Genomic DNA, 25,828 nt, shown 5'->3' on the forward strand with positions numbered 1-25,828 from the left:
ATAGGCGATACAGTATCGTCAGTGGAAGAGCTTCCGCCGTTGGAGGAATATAATTTCCTCTCTAATCTCATCGTCGACAGCGCACTTCAAGCTCAAACACGACCGGTGCCGCGATCGTCAATCCGTAAGAAAACACCATCGCTCTGGTGGGATCAACAATGCACGGAGGTTTACCGTAAAAAGTCCGACGCGTTTAAACTTTTTCGGAAACGCGGAACACGCGAGCATTTCGACGCATACACATCTCTTGAACGCGAACTCAAGAGCCTCATCAAGGCCAAAAAACGGGGTTACTGGCGGCAGTTTGTAGACGGATTGTCGCGCGAAACGTCTATGAATACGCTTTGGAGTACGGCGCGAAGAATGCGTAACCGGTCTACTAACAACGAAAGCGAGGAATGCTCGGATCAATGGATTCTTAAATTCGCGCGAAAAGTGTGTCCGGATTCCGTGCCGTCGCAGTTGATTCCTCGCGAAACCGCGAATTCGGTAGACGAAATCAGTCAGCCTTTTTCAATGGTCGAACTTTCACTCGCTCTCCTTTCGTGTGGCAATTCTGCCCCGGGATCTGATAGAATCAAGTTCAACTTGCTGAAAAGCCTCCCAGACGTTGCTAAGAGGCGCATGTTGAACTTGTACAATCAGTTCTTGGAGCTCAATATTGTTTCCGACGATTGGAGACGAGTAAGGGTGATAACCATTAAAAAGCCTGATAAACCCGCGTCGGATCACAATTCGTATCGGCCCATCGCGATGCTGTCGTGTATTCGGAAATTGATGGAGAAAATGATCCTTTTTCGCCTCGACAAATGGGTTGAGACGAACCATCTTCTTTCAGATACTCAATTTGGTTTCCGTAGGGGTAAGGGAACGAACGACTGTCTCGCGTTGCTTTCCTCGGAAATTCAGTTGGCTTTTGCTAAGAAAGAGCAAATGGCTTCTGTGTTCTTGGATATCAAGGGGGCTTTTGATTCAGTATCCGTTGAAGTTCTTTCAGAGAAACTCCACGCTTGTGGATTGTCTCCATTAATGAATAATTTTTTGTACAATTTGCTGTCAGAAAAACATATGAGCTTTTCTCATGGAAACTCTACAGCTTTTCGATTTAGCTACATGGGTCTCCCCCAAGGCTCATGTTTAAGCCTCCTTTTGTAAAATTTCTACGTTAGAGAAATTGCCAATTGTCTTAATGACAATTGCACGTTGAGACAACTTGCAGATGACGGCGTAGTGTCTATCACAGGGCCAAAAGAGGTTGACCTGCAAGGACCCTTACAGGATACCTTGGACAATTTGTCTACTTGGGCTATTCAGCTGGGTATCGAATTCTCCACGGAGAAAACTGAGTTGGTCGTTTTTTCTAGGAAGCATAGCCCAGCACAACCGAAGCTTCAACTTTTGGGTAAACCGATCACTCATTCCATGTCGTTCAAATATCTTGGGGTCTGGTTCGATTCCAAATGCACCTGGAGATCCCACATTGAGTATCTGAGACGAAAATGCCAACCAAGGATCAATTTCCTTCGATCAATTACCGGAACGTGGTGGGGAGCCCATCCACAAGATCTTCTGACGTTGTACCGGACAACGATTTTATCGGTTCTAGAATATGGTTTTTTTTTTTTGACGTAGGACTACGTCTTTGATTTCTATATGGGGGTACACTTTGTGAAAACCGAAAATGGAACATGTAACAAATTAAGAAAGATTTTGAACGTTAATAACTCAGCTGCCCCTGGTCCAATTTCAATAATTTTATCACCAATCGATCAGAAATATGGCTACGCATTGATAACATTGCTTCCGAATGTTAATTTTCAACAAGAAACTATTGAAAAACTGGTAAATGTCCAGCATTGCCCAAAAGCGTCGAATTAACTAACAAATCCACCAATTACCTACATGCATATGCTGCTTCCCCAGCACAGTCGTCAGAGAGTAGTAAGTAGACGAAACAAGTCGAAGTGGCATTCGCCTCCAATCCTCGGGCGCGTGCGAATAGGGAGGATGGAATTGCGTAATATTTTGCACACTCATCGCCATAATCAGAACCGAACGCAAATTCTTCGAGATAACAACCATCCGTCGTCTGGCTCGCCGTGGCGGTGTCTGGCGTATCTCCGGTCTGATTTACGAGGTATGCTGAAGCTGAAAAATGAGATCCGTGATGCTGTCACCTACACTAAACACGCCAAGCGTAAGCGGTCATGGATGTCATCTACGTTTTGAAGTGACAGAGACGCACTCTGTTTGGTTTCGAGGGTTGAATCATCACCAACTTGGGCAACAAAACGGCTCTTTTCAGGGCCGCTTATTACAGTAAAGAAAAGGAATAGAATTCATCTGCCTGTTTGTCCATATTCAGAACCAACGATCACACAAAATGCTCATGTAATCAATCTGGAAGCAGGACGCCAGGAAACATTTGTGAAGCCGAGTTATTTACGAAATAGAGTGTCGATGAAGAGAATCGATCAATGTAGATAGGACCTATTGAAAAGCGTTGCGAGATTTGTTTTCCATACTGAGCTCCAATGCTACAGACGCCAGGGAGGCAGCTCCCACACCTGGACCCTACCAATCGACCCATCAACTCAACCGGGGACCAACGGCTTTACTTCCCGAAGGAAGGCGTGATCAGAGATGTTATGCCTTAGAACATGCCGGTGGCGCCGACTGAGATTGGACCCAGGCTTGCTGGGGTGAGAGGTAATCACGCTAGCCACCGGCGCCGATATCTTTCAAGGTGATATCACGGCGCATGAGATCGACCCAAATTTGAGTTTAGTTATCTCAGAAATAAGAAATAAAGTGCAGGAATTCAGCGATGAGTAAATTTGCCTCATGGTTTCCCAGGTTTTTCCAGGATTTTCCAAATTTACAAATTTACTCATCGCTGAGTTCCTGCACTTTTGGCGATTATGATTGAACTAACCTCAAATTTGGGTCGTTTTCATTCGCCGTGTACGCAAAAGGAAAAGAGCCAGTGTCGCTACTTGATAGCAAACTACTCATAATGGGAGGAGTCTTTGTAGCTTTTATACCACTTGGTTGTACATCATTCTGCTTTAACCTGAAAAGATATAAAAGAGCGCTGCTGTATGTCATTAGCTCATTTTCGCTTCGGACGGCGTGGTGAACAGCAATAGCAGCAGTAGGAAGGTGGTGGCTAGTCCACTCCTTCACACCTAACAAGCGACAATTGACTGGTCGTGGCAAAGGAGGAAAAGGTCTGGTAAAGGAGGCGCCAAGCGTCATCGCAAAGTTCTTCGAGATAACCGCCATCGGTCGTCTGGCTCGCCGTGGTGGTGTCAAACGTTTTTCCGGTCTGATCTACGAGGTGTGCTGAAGGTGTTCCTGGAAAATAAGGTGGAAGATGCTCTTCAATAAAACGGCCCTTTTCAGGGCCATCAAGCTTACATTAGTAAAGAGTTGGAATAGAATTTATCTGTGCTTGTTTGTCCATATTCAGAACCACAAGCCCCCAACGACCACACAAAATGCTCTCCAGAGTTGTAATCTTGTAACCAAACTTGGAAGCAGGGGTGCAAGTGATTTTGATTGATTATCTTAATCAACTTTCTCTTTGAAAAAAATTACTACAAACGGAAAGAGTTGAGATAATAGATAATTGATCAATTAAAAGAACTAAATGCTTTTCACATTTATTTCGTCCACTAGCGGTACTACGTCAAGCTTCCGTTCGTGCCCCTAGGCACAGACCCCTCTACTTTTTTTTTTTTTTTTAACTCTTTATTTGTTTCAAATTCAAAATAAATTACATTTCATTTTAACCTAGGTGCTCCAGTTACTGCAGTAACGTACCAGCCTTAATTGTTATGATATATATCTAAGTGTTTTTACATTGTTCATGTCTTGGCAATTCAGTATTTTAAACAGGTTTTTCAACCTGCATGTCAGTATAACAATTGATATCTTAAAACTAAAAACTAAAACTAAATCTTATCTAAGTATAAAGGGAATTAATCGTTGCAATTGAGGATTGCAACGATTTTTGCCTGAAATTATTAATTATTTTGTTGGACATTTGTGCTAAAGTCTCAACATTCGAAATTCTATGTACTTCGGTTGTACTGTACCAGGGAGGCAACTTCAAAATCATTTTCAGAATTTTGTTCTGAATCCTTTGAAGTGCTTTTTTCCTGGTAGTGCAGCAACTAGACCATATTGGCACAGCGTAAAGCATGGCCGGTCTAAAAACTTGTTTAAATATTTGAAGTTTATTCGTCAGGCAAAGTTTGGATTTCCTGTTTATAAGAGGATACAAACATTTAATATATGTGTTACATTTGGCTTGAATGCCCTCAATGTGATCTTTAAAAGTTAATTTTTGGTCAAGTATTAATCCAAGATATTTCACTTGGTTTGACCAGGAAATTGGAACTCCGTTCATAGTGACTATGTGACTACTACTAGGTTTCAAAAACGAAGCTCTAGGCTTATGTGGAAATATTATAAGTTGAGTTTTGGAAGCGTTGGGAGAAATCTTCCATTTTTGTAAATAAGAAGAGAAAATATCTAAACTTTTCTGCAGTCTGCTGCAAATAACACGAAGACTTCTTCCTTTAGCGGAAATGCCTGTGTCATCAGCGAACAAAGATTTGTGGCAACCCTGAGGCAAATCAGGGAGGTCCGAAGTGAAAATGTTATACAATATAGGCCCAAGAATGCTACCCTGAGGAACTCCTGCCCTAACAGGTAGTCGATTAGATTTGGAATTTTGATAATTTACTTGAAGAGTTCTGTCAGTTAAATAATTTTGAACTAATTTCATAATATAAAGTGGAAAATTAAACTTTTTCAATTTAGCAATCAAACCTTCATGCCAAACACTGTCGAATGCTTTTTCTATGTCTAGAAGAGCAACTCCAGTTGAGTGGCCTTCCGATTTGTTTGAACGAATTAAATTGGTAACTCTTAAGAGTTGATGAGTAGTTGAATGCCCATGGCGAAATCCAAACTGCTCATCTGCAAAAATTGAGTTCGTATTGATGTGAAGCATCATTCTATTCAAAATTATCTTTTCAAAAAGTTTACTTATTGAAGAAAGCAAACTTATTGGACGGTAGCTAGAAGCTTCAGCTGGATTTTTATCCGGCTTCAAAATTGGAACAACTTTTGCATTTTTCCATTTATCAGGAAAGTATGCCAAATGGAAACATCTGTTAAATAATTTTACCAAGAAAGACAAGGTACTCTCTGGGAGTTTTTTGATGAGGATATAGAAAATTCCATCATCACCTGGAGCTTTCATATTTTGAAAATTTTTAGTTATAAACCTTACTTCGTCCAAATCAGTCCCCCAGGAATCATCAAAAATATTTTCCCGAGAGAAAATATTCAGAAAATCCCGAGCAACCTGATTCTCAATAGGACTAGTAAGACCCAAACTGAAATTATGGGAACTCTCGAATTGCTTAGCAAGTTTCTGAGCTTTTTCCAAATTTGTGATCAAAATTTTACCACCTTCTTTAAGCGCTGGAATAGGCTTTTGAGGTTTTTTCAAAATTTTTGTGAGTTTCCAAAAGGGTTTGGAACTCGGGTCTAATTTAGAAATATTATTTTCAAAAGTTTTGTTCCTCAGGGCAGAGAATCGCTTTTTAATTTGTTTTTGCAAATCCCGCCAGATAACTTTCATGGCAGGATCGCGTGTTCTTTGATATTGTCTCCTACGGACATTTTTAAGACGGATCAAGAGCTGAAGATTGTCGTCTATTATAATTGAATCGAATTTAACCTTGCATTTTGGTACTGAGGCAGCTCTTGCTTCAACTATAGAAGTAGTCAGAGATTCAAGAGCATAATTAATTTCATCTTTGGTTTGCAAAGGAATGTTTGGATCGAAGTTATATTCCATAAATGTTCGATACTGCTCCCAATCAGCTCTATGGTAATTGAAAGTAGAGCTGTTGGGATTACAAATTATTTCTTGGGATATTTCAAAAGTTACTGGAAGGTGATCAGAACCGAAGTCAGCATGGGTAACCAATTGGCTACAAAGTTGACATGAATCAGTTAAGACCAAATCAATAGTGGAGGGATTTATTGCAGAAGAAAAGCATGTTGGGCTGTTTGGATATTGAATAGTGTAATAACCTGCAGAACAATCATCAAACAGAATATTACCATTGGAATTGCTTTGAGCATTATTCCATGAGCGGTGTTTTGCATTAAAATCACCAATAATGAAGAATTTAGACCTATGACGGGTAAGTTTCTGGAGGTCACCCTTGAGAAAATTCTTTTGCTGGCCTACGCATTGGAATGGCAAATAGGCAGCTATAAACGTAAGTTGTCCAAATTTTGTTTCAACAGAAACTCCCAAAGTTTCAAAAACTTTGGTTTCAAATGAAGAAAGAATTTTATGTTTGATTCGTCTATGAATAATGATGGCAACGCCACCACAGGGTCCATCAAGACGATCATTTCTATAAATCAAGTAATTTGCGTCCTTCTTAACCTTATGGGCAGGTTTAAGGAACGTTTCAGTTATAACGGCAATATGCACGTTATGAACTCTCAAAAAGTTAAATAGCTCGTCTTCATTATCTTTAAGAGATCGAGCATTCCAATTTACAATATTTAATGCTTTAAAATCCATTACTGAATTTAAAAGTCATGACAATATTATTTGCAAATTTTACTCCAGTTTGAATAGCATCAAACATGGAGTTAGATTTAAGCATATCAGAAATCATGTCAATTAATGAATTCTGTAAAAATTCCATTTTGGGGGCAGTAATGCTTCCTAAGTCAAAATTGTCAAAATTTCCGTTAGAACGTTGGTTAGTATTTTGATTTCTACCCGCTGCAATAGCAGCATAGGTAGCTCCATTAACTCGCTGAACATTGTTAGCAGCGAGGGGAGTAGGTACAGATGAAACATTTGAAGAAGGGGAGATATTTGTACCTACGGGTACGAATGTAGAATTTGTTCCTCGCTGACCGTTGTTAACAGCAGAGGAATTTGTACCTGGTCGGAAACGTGGAGCGTTTCCTACCTGACGGTTAGAACGAGATTGTAGGATCGCTTTGCGAGTCTTACATTCTCAAAAATTGGATTTGTGGTTTTCACCACAATTTGAACATTTAAATTTCTTAGGATCTTCCTTCACAGGACAGTCGTCCTTTGCGTGAGAGGAATCACCACAATTCATGCATTTAGCTGGCATGTAGCAATTTTTAGTTCCGTGACCCCATCCCTGGCACTTACGGCACTGGGTGAGGTTTTGGAAATTTCCTCCAGTCTTCCTGAAGTGTTCCCACTTCACTCGGACATGGAGCATAAGGCTAGCTTTTTCTAAGGCCTTAAGGTTGTTTAGTTCACTAGACTTGAAGTGAACTAAATAAAAATCATTAGAAATCCCGTTGCGCGAATCGCCAGGACGGGATTTCATTTTCATTTTGATTACTTGGAGTGGCACAACTCCAAGTAATTTTGCCAGTTCATCTTTGATCTGATCCAGGGATTCACCACTGGGCAGTCCTTTCATGACAACCTTGAACACACGTTCAGTTTTGGTGTCGTAAGTAAAAAATCTGTGCTTCTTCTCAGTAAGATACTTGAGAAGACATTTAAATCCGTCCAAGGTTTCAGCCAATACACGGCATTCACCCCGACGTCCAATTTGTAGTGAAAACTTAACTTTCACGAAATTCAAAAGTTCCATGCGAAGAGCATGGAAATCGGTAGTGGTTATCACAATAGGGGGAATCTTTTCCTTCTTGGCATTAAGCCGGGAAAGTTTACTAGAATTTTTCTTGAATGATGGATCATTCTCATCATCCGTGAGCAAATCAAATTGATTACTCAAATTAATTTCATCAGAAGGGGGGTCAAGAGTTTGCCCCTTTCTTTTGTGTTTAGGCGCCATGGCGGCAGTAAATTTTTATCCAAATCGACTTCCAAGCAGATTACTATAAGAATCTGAAGGATCGAAGAGGAATTTTCCAAATCGATATCCAAGAAGGATTACCTCGGGTAGGGTCCAAACAAGGATCGAAGAGGAATAAGAGTTGAACAAGGTAGAAAAATTTTACAGGTTGAGCACTGAAAAGTGCTGTTTAAATTTGTTGTAGCTTTAGGTAGTAGTAACACTTCCTTCAGCAAAAAGCAAATAGATCCGCACGGCAAGAGAGCACGATGCGGACTGTTCTAGAATATGGTAGTTTTTGTTTCCAGTCGGCAGCTAAAACCCACATCATCAAGCTGGAACGGATCCAGTATCGTTGTCTTCGTATCGTGTTAGGATGCATGCACTCGACTCATACTATGAGTCTCGAAGTGCTGACGGGCATGTTGCCACTATCCGTCCGTTTTTCAGAGTTATCTCTGAGGCTCCTCACCCGTTGCGAAGTAATGAACCCACTGGTGATCGAAAACTTTGAGAAGCTTCTGGAGCTAAATCCTCAAACATGTTTTATGACTTTGTACTACCTTTATTTAACACAGGATGTCAGCCCTTCAAGAAATATTCCCAATCGTGTAGTCTTCTCCGATTTCGGCAATTCAGTGAATTTTGATTTATCTATGACGCAGGAAATCCGCGGAATTCCAGAGCATCATCGTCCTATGATTGCTCCGTCATTATACGCTGCAAAGTTTGGCCATGTTGATTCTGCAAGAACGTTTTTCACAGATGGATCTCTAATAGAGGAGTCCGCTGGTTTTGGTGTATTTAATGAATTTCATAGCGCCTCTAGAAAACTTGAAGCTCCTTGTTCTGTGTATGTGGCTGAACTGGCAGCAATTCACTACACTTTGGAAACTATTGCTTCACTTCTTCCACACCACTACTTTATTTTTACGGATAGTCTCAGTTCTGTCGAGGCTATCCGTTCCATTAGGCCGGTAAAGCACTTCTCGTATTTTCTCAATTTTAGGCAATGAGAAGGCGGATTCACTTGCGAAGATGGGCGCTATGGAAGGCGACATTTATGATCGACAAATCGCCTATAGTGAATTTTTCTTTATCGTCAGCAGTCGCTCGTTAGCTGGCAACATCAATGGAGTGAAGGGAGCTTGGGACGATGGCTACATTCAATTATCCCTAAGGTGTCGAAGTTTGCATGGTTCAAAGGGTTGGACTTGGGTCGAGACTTCATACGCGTGATGTCTCGTCTCATGTCCAATCACTATTGTCTAAACGCTCACTTGTTCCGTGTGGGGTTGGGAGACAGCAATCTCTGTGAATGTGGACAAGGTTATCAGGACGCTGATCACATCCTTTGGTCTTGTGCGGAGTATCGTGGAGTCAGATCACATTTTTATGATTCCCTTCGGGCTCGAGGTAGACAACCTAATGTTCCAGTTCGGGATATTCTGGAGTTTATGAAACTCATATATGTTTACTTTAAGGATATTAACCTTAGATTGTAAGTTTGATTAACCTTGTGTTTAGTTTGTATTTTGTACGTGTGGGGTTTTTTTTTTCAATGTTTGTTTTCAAGATGAATAGAAATAATTTCATGCTTTAGGATTAATTAAATAGTTGTATCGTAAACCACATTTCAAACCTCCTTCTTCCCTTTTCCCATCCAAAAAATTGTAAATCTCCACTAACCTCGAGACAACCGCGAGTACACGGTCCAGTTCTTTTAATTTTAAATTTAAGACAGTAATAATGTATAACGCAAAGAATAACTCGGCTCTGTAAAGTTTATTCGATTGAGCCTGTACAAATAAAGTAAATATATAAAAAAAATATAGGGAGATTAATCAGACTGCAAAAAAACAGTAAGTGAAAAAAAAATGAAAACTTTTTCAGGAAAAAACAAAAAGGTGTCAGAAAAGTTAATCACCACTATAAGGAGATTAATCAGATTACAAAAAAAAAACCGAAGTGAAAAAGAAAAAGAAAAAAAATGAAAACTTTTTCAGGAAAAAAACAAAAAGGCGTCAGAAAAGTTAATCAACGCTGTATGGAGATTAATCAGGTTGCGGAGAACGGAAGATAACCGTTTGTTACTTAACTCTCCACACAAGCGCACGGAGTGTGGCTGATGACGATGATCTACTGATGTGAGGATGATGGTGGTGATCGTTCTATTGTTGCCCTCGAGTGTTTTCAACAAAGCACCGGCTGGCTCGCCGGCTGGTGAACTCGATGACCTTGATGTTGCAGTGGCGTGATGCGATGAAATTTGTTGGCTAAAGATGAACAGCTCATCTGCCGGACTCGGCCGGAAATGACTGCTTCCTTTCTCGAACGGTTGTGCGGCAAATGCAATTCCGCGATGCTCACTACACTTGTATATACTATAACACCACTTAGTGTGAAAGCGGATTGAAAAAAAAACCTCAATAGGGAAAAAAAACGAGTACTGATAACGGAGTGCAAGCAACACTAGACAGAAACAGTCGAACGTTCGATGCGGAATGAAAATGTGATGTTTGCAACAGTATGGCAGCAGTGTCGTCTCAATGGACACCAGCCTTAAGACCGATAGGTGGGATTCATATTGATTTTTTTTTTCTTTGAACGCCGGACATTTTTACTGACAATTGACAGTTTTTCCAATTGGCTAGAAGTCGAATGGATGAGAAATGGCAGTGATTGTGGAAAAGTTCTTAATGCCCTAGTTGAACTATTTGTAAGGTACGGTTCGCCGGATGTTTTGATTTCGGACAATGGTCCTCTGTTCAATGCTCATGCATTAATACGATTTTTAGAACGGCAAGGAATAGTAGTGATGAAAAGTCCTCCATTTAATCCTTCTAGCAATGGGCAGGCTGGAAGGCTTGTAAGAACAGTTAAAGCTTATAGTCGCTATATTCATAGTCTGGCAAAAAAGAATCTCGGGAAATTATTGAGCTGTCAAATAGCGGAACCAATCGAGCAAATCACGACCAACAACAGAAAATAGCACATCAACTTTTGCGAACAAAACTTCGGAAACCCTTTTCTCGTGATTCAAGGCTCGCCTACGCAAACTAACGCCATCTTTGGGTTGTGGATAGTTTCCCCTATCCGATGATACTGGTTCGGATAGGCGTTCGATTGGCGAGGAAAGAATAATCAACGTTTTGTTTATAAAAGTAGATACTACCTTTTCAATTGTTGAACTAAAATATATTGAATTGGTACCGCTTTTTGATAGATCGAAATTCTATCCGCCAGACTATAAATATAGCCAGTATATGAAAGATGTGCTAAAAATGTTCATATTGGTTCTAGAATATGCGCATTCCGTATCGAGCGCTGAGCCAGTTAACAGTGTCCTGGTCTCTTCTTTTTTATCTAGTTCGTTTATTTGTAAGGCTCAATCGCGTTAGCTTTACGGAGCCGATAATTCATTGTTCTTTGTTTGTAACAAAATTCACTTAATTCTATGTCTAGTAGGAGTTGGGCCGGATACTCGCGGCTTACTCGAGGTTAGAGGGATACATTGTCGAAGGATAGGAAAAGGGGAGGAGCTTGAGAGTAGGGTATCGTTGCCTCATCAGAGCGTTGTCGTCAGTATGAACGGTAGTGTGGTTCTAGATTCGTCTGGGGTTCGACCGGCTATGGTGACCAGTGAGCGACGATGAGGCTCATCGAGACGGGGGACAAGACAAACAAAAACTAATAAAGAGATACAAAAGACAAACGAATTAAATTCTTATACTGGACATTTGCAGAAACACATAAATCAGCTGCATATAGCAGAGATCGCGGGTACCCAACACGTCTCTGATAGGGATATAGGGTTGTCTTCCTTGGGCCTCGAGGGTATTCAAAAGTCGCTCTCTGGCGGCGTCATTATCCGTACATTGCCAAACTGCGTGATCGATGTCGTCGTAACCGTTTCCACACCGACATATGCTGCTGTCCACGAGGTTTATTCTATTGAGATGCGCATCTAGCGAGTAGTGGTTGGACATAAGTCTACTCATCACGCGAATAAAGTCACGACTTAAGCCCAAGCCTTTAAACCACGCTCTCGAAGAAACATTAGGAATAATTGAATGTAACCACCGTCCAAGATTTCCATTGTCCCAATCGGTTTGCCAACTCGAAAGGGTACTCTGACGCACTAAATGGTAAAATTCATCGTGTGAAAGTTGCCTGTCATAAAATTCGCCTTCCTGCGCGCCTCCGCCTTCTCATTGCCTGGGATTGAGCAATGTGAGGGGACCCATACAAAGGTTATCATATATGATCTTTCGACCAGCACACACATCTGCTCCCTTACCTTTGAAAGGAAATAAGATGAGTGCCTACCTTGTTTCATCAACCAAATAGCCTCAATCGAACTGAGACTATCGGAGAAGATGAAGTAATGGTCTGCGGGCATGTTGGAAATCATCCCCAATGCGAAGTTGATTGCTGCCAGCTCAGCTACAAAAACGGAACAAGGTTCCTGGAGTTTGCGGAAGGCGCTAGAGTTTTCATTGAAGACACCGAAGCCAGTGGATCCACTGAGACGAGACCCGTCTGTAAAATATCTGTTCACGCAATTGATGTGTTGGTACTTTTCAGTAAAAATACGCGGGATAATAATTGGTCGAAGTTGATCGGGAATCCCATGAGTTGCTTGTTTCATGGTCAGATCATATTCAATTGAGGAACTGCGATTGGTGAAGTGAGCACGGTGTGGAGTGTAACAAGGAAGACACATATCTGACGATATGTAGTGGTGGTAGATTCTCATAAATCGAGATTGTGTGTTCAGCCCAAGAATTTCTTCAAAATTTTCAATTATAAGTGTGTTCGTCACTCCGCATTAGATTAGTATTCTGAGAGAGAGCTCCCAGAAACGGTTCTGGAGGGGTGTTACTCCTACCAGAACCTCGAGACTCATGTTATGCGTTGAGTGCATACAGCCGAGAGCAATACGCAGACAACGATATTGAATTCGTTCCAATTTTATTAGGTGACATTTTCTTGCCGAGAGAAAGCAGAAAGAGCCGTGCTCTAGAACAGAGAGAATTTTTGTTTTATAAAGCGTTATGAGGTCTCCCGGATGAGCACCCCACCATGTGCCGCAAATTGAACGGAGAAAGTTGATCCTCTGTTGACATTTTTGCTTCAAATACGTAATATGGGCATTCCAAGTGCAATTTGAATCAAACCAGACCCCAAGGTACTTGAAAGACAATGATTGAGTAATGTTTCTGCCCAAAAGATCAAGTTGCATTTGGGCTGGGTACCGCTTTCGAGTAAACACTTCAGTTTTCTGCGGCGAGAATTCGATCCCTAGATTCCTAGCCCAAGAAGACAAGTTATCTAAGGAACTTTGTAATGGTCCTTGCAAGTCCACGGCATGTGGACCTCTTACGGAAACCACACCGTCATCTGCAAGTTGTCTTAGCGTGCATTGTTCTGCCAAACAGTTGTCGATATCTTTGACATAAAAGTTATGAAGAAGAGGGCTGAGACATGAGCCTTGGGGCAGGCCCATGTAGCTAATTCTGGAAGTTGTCAGTTGTCCAAGGGAAAAGCTCATTTGCTTTTCTGACAACAAATTGTACACGAAATTATTTAAAATTCCGGAAAGTCCACATCTGTGCAGTTTGTCTGACAGAATTTCAATGGAAACTGAATCAAAAGCCCCCTTAATGTCCAAGAATACTGAGGCCAATTGCTTCGTTTGTCTTTTGTCTCTTTTTATTAGTTTTTGTTTGTCTTGTTCCCCCGTCTCGATGAATCTCATCGTCGCCTACTGATCACCATAGCCGGTCGAACTCCAGACGAAACTAGAACCGCACTACCGTTCATACTGGTGACAACGCTCTGATGAGACAACGAAACCTTACCCCCAAGCTCCTCCCCTGATCCTATCCTTCGACAATGTACCTCTCTAACCTCGAGTAAGCCGCGAGTATTCGACCCAACTCCTACTAGACATAGAATTAAGTGAATTTTGTTACAAACAAAGAACAATGAACTATCGGCTCCGTAAAGCTAACGCGATTGAGCCTTCCAAATAAACGAACTAGTTAAAAAAAAACAAGAATATGCGAACATAGGGGATCAGATAAATTTCTTTTTGTTTAGTTATAGAAACAACTGTTTGACGGAGGATGATAGATTTCTATCTGAGAACATTTTCTCATTTTTACATAAGCAACTCATTGATTTCATCAACCCAAAAAAACATTATAAAAGGCATTTGTCTCAAACACAAACAACAACAAATGATGATAGTTTAAGGATTAACAATGATGCTAACTTGGCAATAGATCCTTTTAACAATCTGATGGAAGGAGCCCGAGCAAAGTCCAGAACCAAAATGACAGCAAATTGTAATCAAATTTTATATATCAACATCAAACTGAAATCATAATTTGATTTCAGTTTACGCAATTGACAAATTTGATACCAAATTTTGTTTTCATTTTGCTGTACATTTGTTCTTCAAATATATGTTGTTGCGGGTTTGTTTTCATTGCCTTAGTACAACATCAAATTGAATACACTGGAGTCGCTTTTTACGCGGTTTTTTTTTACACGGTTTTTTTTTACGCGGTTTTTTTTTACGCGGATTTCGGAATTTACGCGGTTTTTTTTTACGCGGATTCCGGAATTTACGCGGTTTTTTTTACGCGGATTTTGGTTTTTTTTTTACGCGGATTTCAGAATTTACGCGATATATCGCTTTTTATGCGTTTTTTTCTTACACGGTCTTTTTTACTCGGTTTTTTTTTACGCGGATTTCGGAATTTACGCGGTTTTTTTTACGCGGATTCCGGAATTTACGCGGTTTTTTTTTACGCGGTTTTTTTTTACGCGGGACGTATCACCCGCGTAAAAAGCGACTCCAGTGTACTTGTTTTGTTATCAACAGGAAAAAAATATATCAAACAATGTGATGTCACAGGAAGATTTTTTTGCTCTCAATTTTGATATTTTAACCGTTAAAACGACCAAAACGACAGCAACCTAAGGAATCATTATTAGCGAAATCACAACATCAAATTTAGATTTCAATTTGATCTCAGACTTTGCTCGGGAGATGTGCTATGGTACAAGAATCATAATCCTCACCTTCCTGCCAAATGGATTAAAGGTAACCATCTAAAGCAATTTTCTAAAAACACATTCCAAATCATAATTGGAAATGTACCAACCACGGCGCACCGAAATCAACTTAGATTTCCTAAGACACTGAACCGGAAACCGAAACAGTACAAGACCACGACGATCATTACGAAAGCGGGAGTAGTCCTGAACCTCCAGTGAAACCGATGCGAAAGCGCAAGCTAACGTTGGGAGAGCCCAGAAGATCAAAAAGAGCGCGTAAAGAAAAACATGATAAGGATTTTGTTTATAGTTAAACATTCTGAATGAAATAATTGAACGAAATTAATTCGAGGTGAATTGTAAAACTTCTATTCTTAGCTGAAATTATAACGATGTATTCGAAATATTTAGCACGAAATTTGATTAATGTCAAATAGAAATCGTTGAGTGTAAGCATAAATAAATGATTGTAGGTGCTTTATTTTTTATTAATTACTTTATTTGTACAGGCTCAATCGAATAAACTTTACAGAGCCGAGTTATCATTTTTGTTATACATTATTGATTTCTTATATTTAAAGTTAAAGGAGCTGGACCGGATACTCGCGGTTGTCTCGAGGTTAGTGGGGATTTACATTTTTTTTTTTGATGGGAAAAGGGAGAGGGAGGTTTGAAATGTGGTTTACGATACAAATATTTAATTAATCCTAAAACATGAACTAATTTCTATTCATCTTGAAAACAAACATAAAAAAAAACCCACACGTACAAAATACAAACTAAACACATGGTTAATAAAACTTACAATCTAATGTTAATATTCTTAAAGTAAACATATATGAGTTTCATAAACTCCAGATCGCGTCTAGCCAAAATATCCCGAACTGGAACATTAGGTTGTCTACCTCGAGCCCGAAGGGAATCGTACTGTTCAGATCTGACTCCGCGATGCTCAGCACAAGACCAAATAATGTGATCTGCGTCCTGGTAACCTTGTCCACATTCACAGAGATTGCTGTCCTTCAGCCCAACACGGAACAAGTGAGCGTTTAACGAATAGTGATTGGACATGAGGCGAGACATCATACGAATGAAGTCTCGACCCACATCCAACCCCTTGAACCAAGAACTCTTCGACACCTTAGGGATGATCGAATATAGCCATCGTCCCAAACTCCCTTCACTCCACTTATTCTGCCAGATGACGAGTGACTGTTGACGATAAATAAAGAAAAATTCATCGTAGGCGATTTGTCGATCGTAAATATCGCCTTCCATAGCGCCCACCTTAGCAAGTGAGTCAGCCATCTCATTGCCCGGAATCGAGCAATGAGATGGGACCCATGCAAAGGTGATGACAAAAGATCTTAAAGATAAAGCACTTAAAAGCTCTCGTATTTTCATGAGAAAATACGAGGAGTGCTTTACCGGCCTCATAGAGCGAATAGCCTCGACAGAACTGAGACTATCCGTAAAAATAAAATAATGATCTGGTGCAAGTGAGGCGATCGTTTCTAGCGTATAATGTATTGCCGCCAGCTCAGCAACATATACGGAACAAGTAGCTTGAAGCATTCGAGAGGCGCTATGAAATTCGTTAAAAATACCAAAACCAGCGGACGACTCTATTAGTGATCCATCTGTGAAGAACGATCTTGCGGAATCAACTTGGCCAAACTTTGCAGCGCAAATTGACGGAACAATCATGGAACGATGATGTTCTGGGATCCCACGAATCTCCCGCGTCATAGATAAATCAAAACTAACTGAATTGCCGAAGTCGGAGAAGCATACATGATGAGGATTACGCTGTGAAGGGCTGACATCCTGTGTTATGTACACATAGTACAATGACATAAAACGAGTTTGAGGGTTCAGCTCAAGAAGCTTTTCAAAGTTTTCGATTACCAGTGGGTTCATAACTTCGCAACGGGTGAGGAGCCTGAGGACAATTCCGAGAACCGATCCGATAGTGGCAACATGCCCGCCAACACTTCTAGACTCATCGTATGAGTCGAGTGCATGCATCCTAACGCGATACGAAGACAACGATACTGGATACGTTCCAGTTTGATGATGTGAGTTTTAGCCGCCGACTGGAAACAAAAACTACCGTATTCTAAAACCGATAAAATCGTTGTCCGGTACAACGTTAGAAGATCTTGCGGATGGGCTCCCCACCACGTTCCGGTAATTGTTCGGAGAAAATTGATCCTTTGTTGGCATTTTCGTCTCAGATACTCAATGTGGGATCTCCAGGTGAATTTTGAATCGAACCAGACCCCAAGATATTTGAAGGACATAGAATGAGTGATCGGTTTACCCAAAAGTTGAAGCTTTGGTTGTGCTGGGCTATGCTTCCTAGAAAAAACGACCAACTCAGTTTTCTCCGTGGAGAATTCGATACCTAGCTGAATAGCCAAGTAGACAAATTGTCTAAGGTATCCTGTAAGGGTCCTTGCAGGTCGACCCCTTTGGGCCCTGTCATAGACACTACGCCGTCATCTGCAAGTTGTCTCAACGTGCAGTTGTCACTTAGACAATTGTCAATTTCTCTGACGTAGAAATTATACAAAAGGGGGCTTAAACATGAGCCCTGGGGGAGACCCATGTAACTAAATCGAGAAGCTGTAGAGTTTCCATGAGAAAAGCTCATATGTTTCTCTGACAGCAAATTGTACAAAAAGTTATTTATTAATGGAGAAAGGCCACAAGCGTGGAGTTTGTCTGAAAGGACTTCAACGGATACTGAATCAAAAGCCCCCTTGATATCCAAGAATACAGAAGCCATTTGCTCTTTTTTAGCAAAAGCCAACTGAATTTCTGTGGAAAGCAACGCGAGACAGTCGTTCGTTCCCTTGCCCCTTCGGAATCCAAATTGAGTATCTGAGAGTAGGTGGTTCGTCTCAACCCATTTGTCCAAGCGAAAAAGGATCATTTTCTCCAACAATTTTCGAATGCACGATAACATCGCGATGGGACGATACGAGTTATGATCTGAAGCGGGTTTTCCAGGCTTTTTAATGGCTATAACTCTCACTTGCCTCCAATCATCCGGAACAATATTGAGCTCCAGGAACTGACAAAACAAGTTCAACATGCGCCTCTTAGCGACATCTGGGAGGTTCTTCAACAAGTTGAACTTGATTCTATCAGCCCCCGGAGCCGAATTGCCACACGAAAGGAGCGCGAGTGAGAGTTCCAGCATTGAAAAAGGCTGGCTGATCTCGTCTACAGAATTCGTCGTTTCGCGAGGAATCATCTGTGCCGGCACGGAATCAGGACATACTTTTCGCGCGAACTTGAGAATCCAACGATCTGAGTACTCCTCGCTCTCGTTGTTCGAAGACCGGTTACGCATCCTTCGCGCCGTGTTCCAAAGCGTATTCATCGACGTTTCGCGCGATAATCCGTCCACGAATTGCCGCCAGTATCCGCGTTTCTTGGCTTTGATGAGGCTCTTGAGTTCGCGTTCAAGAGCCGAGTACGCTTCGAAATACACGGGTGTTCCACGTTTCCGGAAAAGCTTAAACGCGTCGGACTTTTTACGATAAACCTCAGTGCATTGGTGGTCCCACCAAGGGGAAGGAGGTTTCCTACGCAAAGACGTTCCTGGAACCGGCCGAGTTTGAGCTCGAAGCGCGCTGTCCAAGATCAGATTGGAGAGGAAGTTATATTCCTCCAACGGTGGAAGCCCTTCTACCGACGACACGGCTTCCTCTATCGCGGTCTTGAACGTTGTCCAATCGATATTACGGGTGAGGTCGTACGCGACGTTAACGGATTCCGACGGATTGAACCCACTGGCAATCGAAATTTTGATCGGCAAGTGATCACTACCGTGGGGATCCTGGATCACATTCCACGTGCAATCCAACGATAATGAGTTAGAGCAAAGTGTGAGGTCTAATTTACTTCCATTCGAGGATGGTCCAGCCAAACGTGTTACTTCTCCATTGTTAAGAATCGTCATATTGAAGTTATCACAGAGGTCATATATAAAAGTAGAACGGTTGTCATCATACAGTTCCCCCCAGCCTGTACCGTGGGAATTAAAATCTCCCATAATCAACCGTGGAGCAGGAAGTACTGAACATATATCTGAAAGTTGTTTTCGATTAACAACGGCTCTAGGAGGAATATAAACAGAAGCAATACAAAGGCTCTTACCTTTAATAATAGCCTGACATGCGACAACTTCAATACCTGTAAATTGTGGAAGATTCACTCTATAGAAAGAATGGCACTTTTTGATCCCCAAAAGTACCCCTCCTCCACGCGAATCCTCACGATCCAGTCGAATAATGTTAAAATCATAAAAAGGAAGATCTATATCTGAAGAGAGCCAAGTTTCACAAAGAGCAAATGCATCACAATCATTATTGTGAACTAAAAACTTAAAAGAGTCTTATTTAGGAATAAGACTTCGACAATTCCACTGTAGAATAGTGATCAAATCCCCGACCTCGTTTGGAAAATTATCCATCGAAGGAAATGATTGCTGCAATGAGGGGCCACTTCAACGTCAATTGCTTCAAGAGGGTCTTCACAGTAGGAAGCATTGCCAGAACAATGCTTTTGAGAGGATCAGAAATATTCAGGTACTTGAGAATATCGTCCACAATTTTATCAAATGAGAACAACCCAGATGAAGAAGGGGCTTCTGTTCTTAAAAATGGGACATCAGGGGTTTTGGATGTCCCCGGGAGAGGTGGAAAATCCTGGGTATAGTCAGTTCTTCTGAATCCAGGAGGAGTAGAAACTTCCTTTTTTTCACCACTCCTTGATTTGGGCAAGCTGATTTGGGGTTCTTCATTCTCAACTTTCCGCGAACGGATGCGTTTTCGTTTCCGTGCTGAAAAACAGAAAGAAGTTCCCTCCTCAGCCAAGTCAGAGTCAGTCTCGTCATCTGACAAAAGAGAAAAGGGATTTTGTCGTTGGTCGATGGCGTGGCCGTCTTAAGCATTTCTGCAAAAGACTGCCGGGAACGTTCCTTGAGTGCGCGTTGTAATTTCTCCCCGCGTTGTTTGTACACCGGGCATGACGAGAGACCATGAGGAGTTCCCTTACAGTACACGCATTTTGGTGCAGTGACTGTGCAGGCGCCATCCTCGTGCTTCTCTCCGCATTTGGAACAGCGTGCCTTGCTGCCACAGTGGGAGGCCGTATGTCCCAACTGCTTACAGTTTTGGCAGTTCATGACCCGGGGAACGAACAAACGCACAGGTAGTCGAAGTTTTCCCAGCTCGATGTAGTGAGGAAGGGCTGAACCAGAAAAGGTCACACGGAACGAGTCTGTGGGGGTAAAACTCTTTTTACCCTCGCTGACAGATACTGACCCCAGTTTTTGGACATCCAGTATCTTCACCGGAGGAAGCAAACGGTTCTTGAAACGGCCAACCGCCTGCTTCTCCAAGATCTCGGGGGTCAGACTCGCTTCGGTGACCACACCTTCGATCTCCACATCACGAGCTGGGATGTAAACTCTGTACTCGAGCGTGAAGAGCTGGGAGGCAGCAATCTCGTTAGCCTGCTTCAGGTTAGAGACGGAGACACGAAGTTTATTGTGCCTAACCTTCGTGATTTCAGTCACGGCCGAGTATCGCTTCGTCAGATCATTAGTAATTTGCATTACATTCAAAGGTTTGTTTCTGGGCTGAAAGTAGACAACCCATGGGCCAGTCGAGTCATCTGGATAGGCTCGCGATCGGGGGTTTATCTGACCCTGTCCTTTGCCAGACTGAGACGATGAACCAGGGAGAGATGACGTACGTTTTCGACCCTTCTTGCCATCGCGTGGCAAAGTGGTGTCATCTTCCGACAAAAACTCCATTTCGTCTTGCGACAAAATGTCCATTTTGCCGTACTAGTGGGAGCGAAAAACGCTCTACCACTGAAACGATTATCACTCGGACACAATACACAAAAAAAAACTACAAACACAGAACACAAACTTAAAATTTAACTGTGGGCGAAAGAGAGAAACAAGAACAAAAACTTATCTGATAATCCTATACTACTACCACCGAGCGTTTAAACGGCAGCAGCGGAGCGACGCGCAGCGTGGATGATCTTCGATCAGCGTGTGCGGGCGGTCTTCGTTGGTGTGTGCTTATGTGAGGGTCGGCACTCAGCTGAACACACGATGATAGATGAGCGGTGTAAATGCGGAGGCAGATGCTGACACTCGATGACGATGATCCGTGTGCAGGTATGCGTTACCACGCACCGATGGTGCGCAAAATGGTTGGCGAATTGGCAATCGTAAAAACAATTTTCCTTCCGATGATGCCGAAAACACACTTTCTTCTCAGAAAAAAAACTCACTTTTAGTTAATTATTTAGCTGGGAACTCTAAGCGAGAAAAAACTGACAATTTAAATCAAGCGAATAGCGAGAAAACTTCCAAAATAGCGGAGCGCGAACTAAGTCGACCGTACTTCTTGCTAGGACGCAGTGATGTGTAGGTACTTTATAATAAATTACATTTTCTTAAAGAGGGAAGAGTACACTTCAACTCGTCTAATGACGAAGATAACAAATGAAAAGTTCGATCTGAAAATATATTACCCACTGGAAAACGAATCAGTAATACTTGTAACGCTATCGAGCCCCGTACCGTGGATAGATCACCTTTTCGTGGTACGTGACGGGATGTAAGATCTACCACCGATTCCTAGTCATGACTACTTCAAACTAGGGGAACAGGATTGTTCAGTAATCCAAGGAACACATCTTAGTCCTTGTTACTTTTTATGTCTTGTTGATAATGACAAGACTCGGCTTTGTCTACCGTGGATGATCTTGAAACAAGGAAAAAAATTAGTTAGTTGTCTTCATCTATGTGATTCCCAATCTTCTATTCGTTGTTCCCTAGTTCCTGACTACTTCACACTAGGGGAACAGGATTTTTCAGTAAACCAAGGAACACATCTTAGTCCTTATTACTTTTTATGCCTTGTTGATAGTGACAAGACTCGGCTTTATCTACCGAGGATGATCTTGAAACAAGGAAAAAAATGAGTTAGTTAGTCTTCATCTATGTGATTCCTAATCTTCTATTCGTTGTTCCCTAGTTTGCCACCGCCAGAGGATCTTTCCATTCGACAAGGAGTCAGCAAGCTCAGACTGAGAACACTACTTTGCGCCGCTCACCTGCTAACCCGGTTAGTACAAAAGGTATTACCAGTCCTGGATATGGAGTTCCGAGAAATTGTGCTATGGTGCGAAAGTACGATAGTCCTGGCCTGGATCAACAAACCGCTCAACCAACTACAGTCGTTCGGAAGAAACCGAATCGCTGTGATCCAGAAACAAACCGATATCGTGTCTTGATGGAGTGGTCCTGAGTTCCTCCAGGGAGAAAGGTACAACATCGAACTACCCGAAAATGTTCCAGACCAGATGATACCTGCACTGAAAGCAGTTATCGTCAACCCAGATGACCCAGTTGACCTGAAGAAAAATCAACACTTGATCATCCCACACCCACGCCAGGCAAACGAAACTATCACCCAAGTGGTTCAGTTTGTCCATTTGGCGGACGACATTCAGTGAGTTGTTGCCCACGACCCTTGCAAGAAATTGGCAAACCTGCATCCGATCTACACTGATGGCCTGGAAGCGTTATACGATCTGAGCACCGATGCCTTCTGGACATTCTTCAAGCGTTTAATTTGACGACGAGGACCCAGGAAGAAGAACCTACGAACCATGCCGATCATCCGTGAAAACCTGGTTATTCCACGTCATCGAAAAATTCAGCCCACACAACCGTTGCAGGAAGTTGCAGATACCGACACCCAATCAGCAAGGTTTCGTTGCTGCCCATCGAAGACAACGTGTCCAATTATAGACACTCGTTATTAATCGTTGCGTCACCTCAACCGGGGTAGTACGTTCACACCAACAAGCCGTGAAGAAGGAGACCATCAATAGGCTACAACAGCCACCAATCAGCGATGACCACATCAACGATCGTTGCTTTAAAAGTGGCATGCATCACCGTGCAAAACAAGGTAACTAAAACCGGCTCAAGGCCGAATATTTGTCCAGATTTATTTTTCGAACCATCAGAAAATTTGTCATGTAATTGTCTATGCTATTTCGAGATCACAGGCAAGGGGAAAAATAGAAATTGTATAATCTGGTCTGGACAAGTATAGATCACGAAGTTGAAAAAAAAAAATGAAAATATTAGTGATTCCATCACCACCGATTGGACAGTTCTGATCTATTCGCAACTCTTCTCGTCGAACTTTACAAGCTGTTTTTTAATTAACCAGATCAAGCCTAGCCACTAAAAATGACCTGCTACCGGCTTTGGATAGTTGGCATGTAAAAAAGACCAAAGTTAATCACAACACTGTTTTTTTGACATTCAACCCTTTATGAGCTGTTTCGAGTTGATTTGGGCTAGTGTAACTGGTTCTGTTCAACATCTGATTACATATAAAGCCTAAATGTAATATACTTACATGGATCCGCGCTGAACAGCTTCGGAATGGATGTATTGTAGGAAAGTCGGGGTTGTAACATACGTCTTGACAAAGCCCCGAACATAAGCTTTCGACATTTCAAGAGATAAATGCGAAGGCCAGTTATCTCCTCTCAGATAGCTGACAGTGGGATTGTAATTCAGTTCCCCACACACCAGATGGTTAACCTCAACTTGGCGGTTGAAAGTGAAGCTGCCTATTTCCTACAAAAAATAAAGATAAACGATTCATGAACATAACATTAGCAAAAGTGACAGTTAATTATTACAAACTCCACATGATAATTAAATCGGTGAAGAAAGGTGATATCCGTGAACAGTTCTAATGTACTGCCAATGGACGCATAGCTATCCCCATGTGTACATGAAATCCCATAGAGTACGGAACAGTTATGTAGCTGTTCTTCCAAATCGAATGACATTTTCATTATACACTCAAAAAAGAATCCCGTTAGTGTTACGTGAACACACAGGTAGTTCGCTCAGTAGTAAAATATGACACACCTCCGATACGCTTGTCACATATTTATGACCCAACTCTCTCTATCTGCCCCTTAGAACTGACGTATTTAATACATGGTATTTTGACAACTACAAACCTGTTCAAAGTGTTTCATCCAGAAATGTTTTCTTGTTTCCGGACTGGCTGTAAGTCCTCTCAGAAGCAATTGACCTTTCTGGTTTTCTAGCTGCAATTTGTTCAATTTCAGTGATCCTTTCAAATGAACACGTCCCGTGTAAATCTGCGAAAAATCTTCAACTTTTGTTCCCAATACATGCTTGGTGAAGTGCTGATCCTCAGTCGAAAGTGTAAGATCCTCAAGGACGACGAAATTAGATGCAAGTGCAGCTGTAATATAAAATATATAAATGCAATTGTTACAGATATCCTATCGTAATACCTTTTATCATCTCCGTTGAGCTTATCAACGTTATATCTCCAGGAATGTTAATTCCGTTTATAGTTTTACTATGCAAAGTCGTGGCATACACTTGCGACAAATGCACAACAGCAGAAATGGTTTGATTTGTTCTCAAGTCGAAATAATTATTTGTTGGAAAACTATTTAAACTACGAGCATACACATTCCGGATGTACAGTGGCGCCCGCAGAAAAACATTACCTGAAAGAAAAGGTTACAAAAAATAAATTTCTTCAGGAAACAAAACTTCAAATGTTCATCGGCCTTAACCCTTTCCAGAAGATTTACGTTGTATGAGATACAAAAATGTGTTTTTTTAAGAAAAAAAAATGCTAGAACAAAAAATATTCCATACATTCTAAAATTACCGAATTCGTTTAAGAAAGTTTTTGCCAAAAATCAATAGTATTTTATTTCAATAGTAGCCCAGTTGAATTCGCAAGAATACATATGGATGATAATAAAGAGCACACCTTAAATAAAATTTGAGGATCAGCTGTGTTCTACCATGGGAAGGAGAGGGTTAACCATCTCCTTTCCATGGTAGCCTCATTGTGAGATTAAACTCGCTCCACATCGCTTTTGTTGATGTGTGGTTGAGAATCGATGTTAAAAAATGATGATGGTCCCACCTCTTACCCCTACAAAGGTTTGAGTTGCTGGACGATTTATCTAAGATAATTATATATGACATTTTAACCAGGTTAGCAAACAAAATCTAACTTGTTACAGTTAGAGATATAAACTCCCTCTAGAGTTTACAGTTGCTTCACAGCGATGTAAATGTGGAAAAACTCAGGCATCCACCTCTTGGTTCGCCTTTTTGTACACCTAAAATATTCATAAGTATTCAAGAGTTAATGAACAATCAATAAAGCATCCTATTACACTAGCAACCCCGCAATCTGATGCTATGAGGAATGTTCACGAACCCCCAACATTTGCCAGAAACTTACTACTAACTCAAGATATGTTCCAAATAAGCTTCAAAGTTGCATTTTTTATCAAATTTTAAATTCAGTCCTCCATATCCGTAATACGCGTGCGAGGCTCAAACCTTTGTAGACTAGTTTTTTTTTTTCAAATATTAAAAATCCATCAGCACCATCGTGGCAAACAGAAATAGTTTTTGCAGTGCTAAACAATAATTATTAAATAGTCGTTATGACAGCTATCCAAATAAAATAATCTGTTAGTTATAACTTCGTCAAGATACATAATTTGTCAATTCATAAAAATAATCACTGCATAACTGTTCAAAAGACAGTCTAAACGTTTGAAATGCAGTGTCTTTTAAATTTTGCAAGTCTGAACGTTTAATATGTCTAGGTGTCAAATTGAAAACATTTATTCCTTTAAAATATAATGAATTTTGTGAAGCACAAGTCAAGAAATGTGGTGTTATTATTTCAACCGCGTTTCTAGTATTGTATCTATGAAAG

General features: G+C 41.2%; 1 protein-coding gene across 2 annotated transcripts in view; it reads right to left on the reverse strand.

The window, feature by feature from the left end:
• LOC135713118 (uncharacterized) overlaps positions 1–25,828 on the reverse strand; it is a 97,147-nt gene that overhangs the window by 40,173 nt on the left and 31,146 nt on the right. For both annotated transcript variants that reach the window (XM_065236229.1, XM_065236228.1), the window contains exons 9-11: positions 24,366–24,587; positions 24,063–24,313; positions 23,444–23,667 (exon numbers count right to left, since the gene is read on the reverse strand). In XM_065236229.1, coding sequence (XP_065092301.1) covers positions 23,444–23,667; positions 24,063–24,313; positions 24,366–24,587 — 697 coding nt within the window. The remainder of the gene's footprint in view (positions 1–23,443; positions 23,668–24,062; positions 24,314–24,365; positions 24,588–25,828) is intronic.

The sequence above is a fragment of the Ochlerotatus camptorhynchus genome, unplaced genomic scaffold, assembly GCF_037179485.1.
Source record: "Ochlerotatus camptorhynchus isolate MF236.1 unplaced genomic scaffold, CSIRO-AGI_Acam_v1.1 ptg000538l, whole genome shotgun sequence".
NCBI lineage: Eukaryota > Metazoa > Arthropoda > Insecta > Diptera > Culicidae > Ochlerotatus > Ochlerotatus camptorhynchus.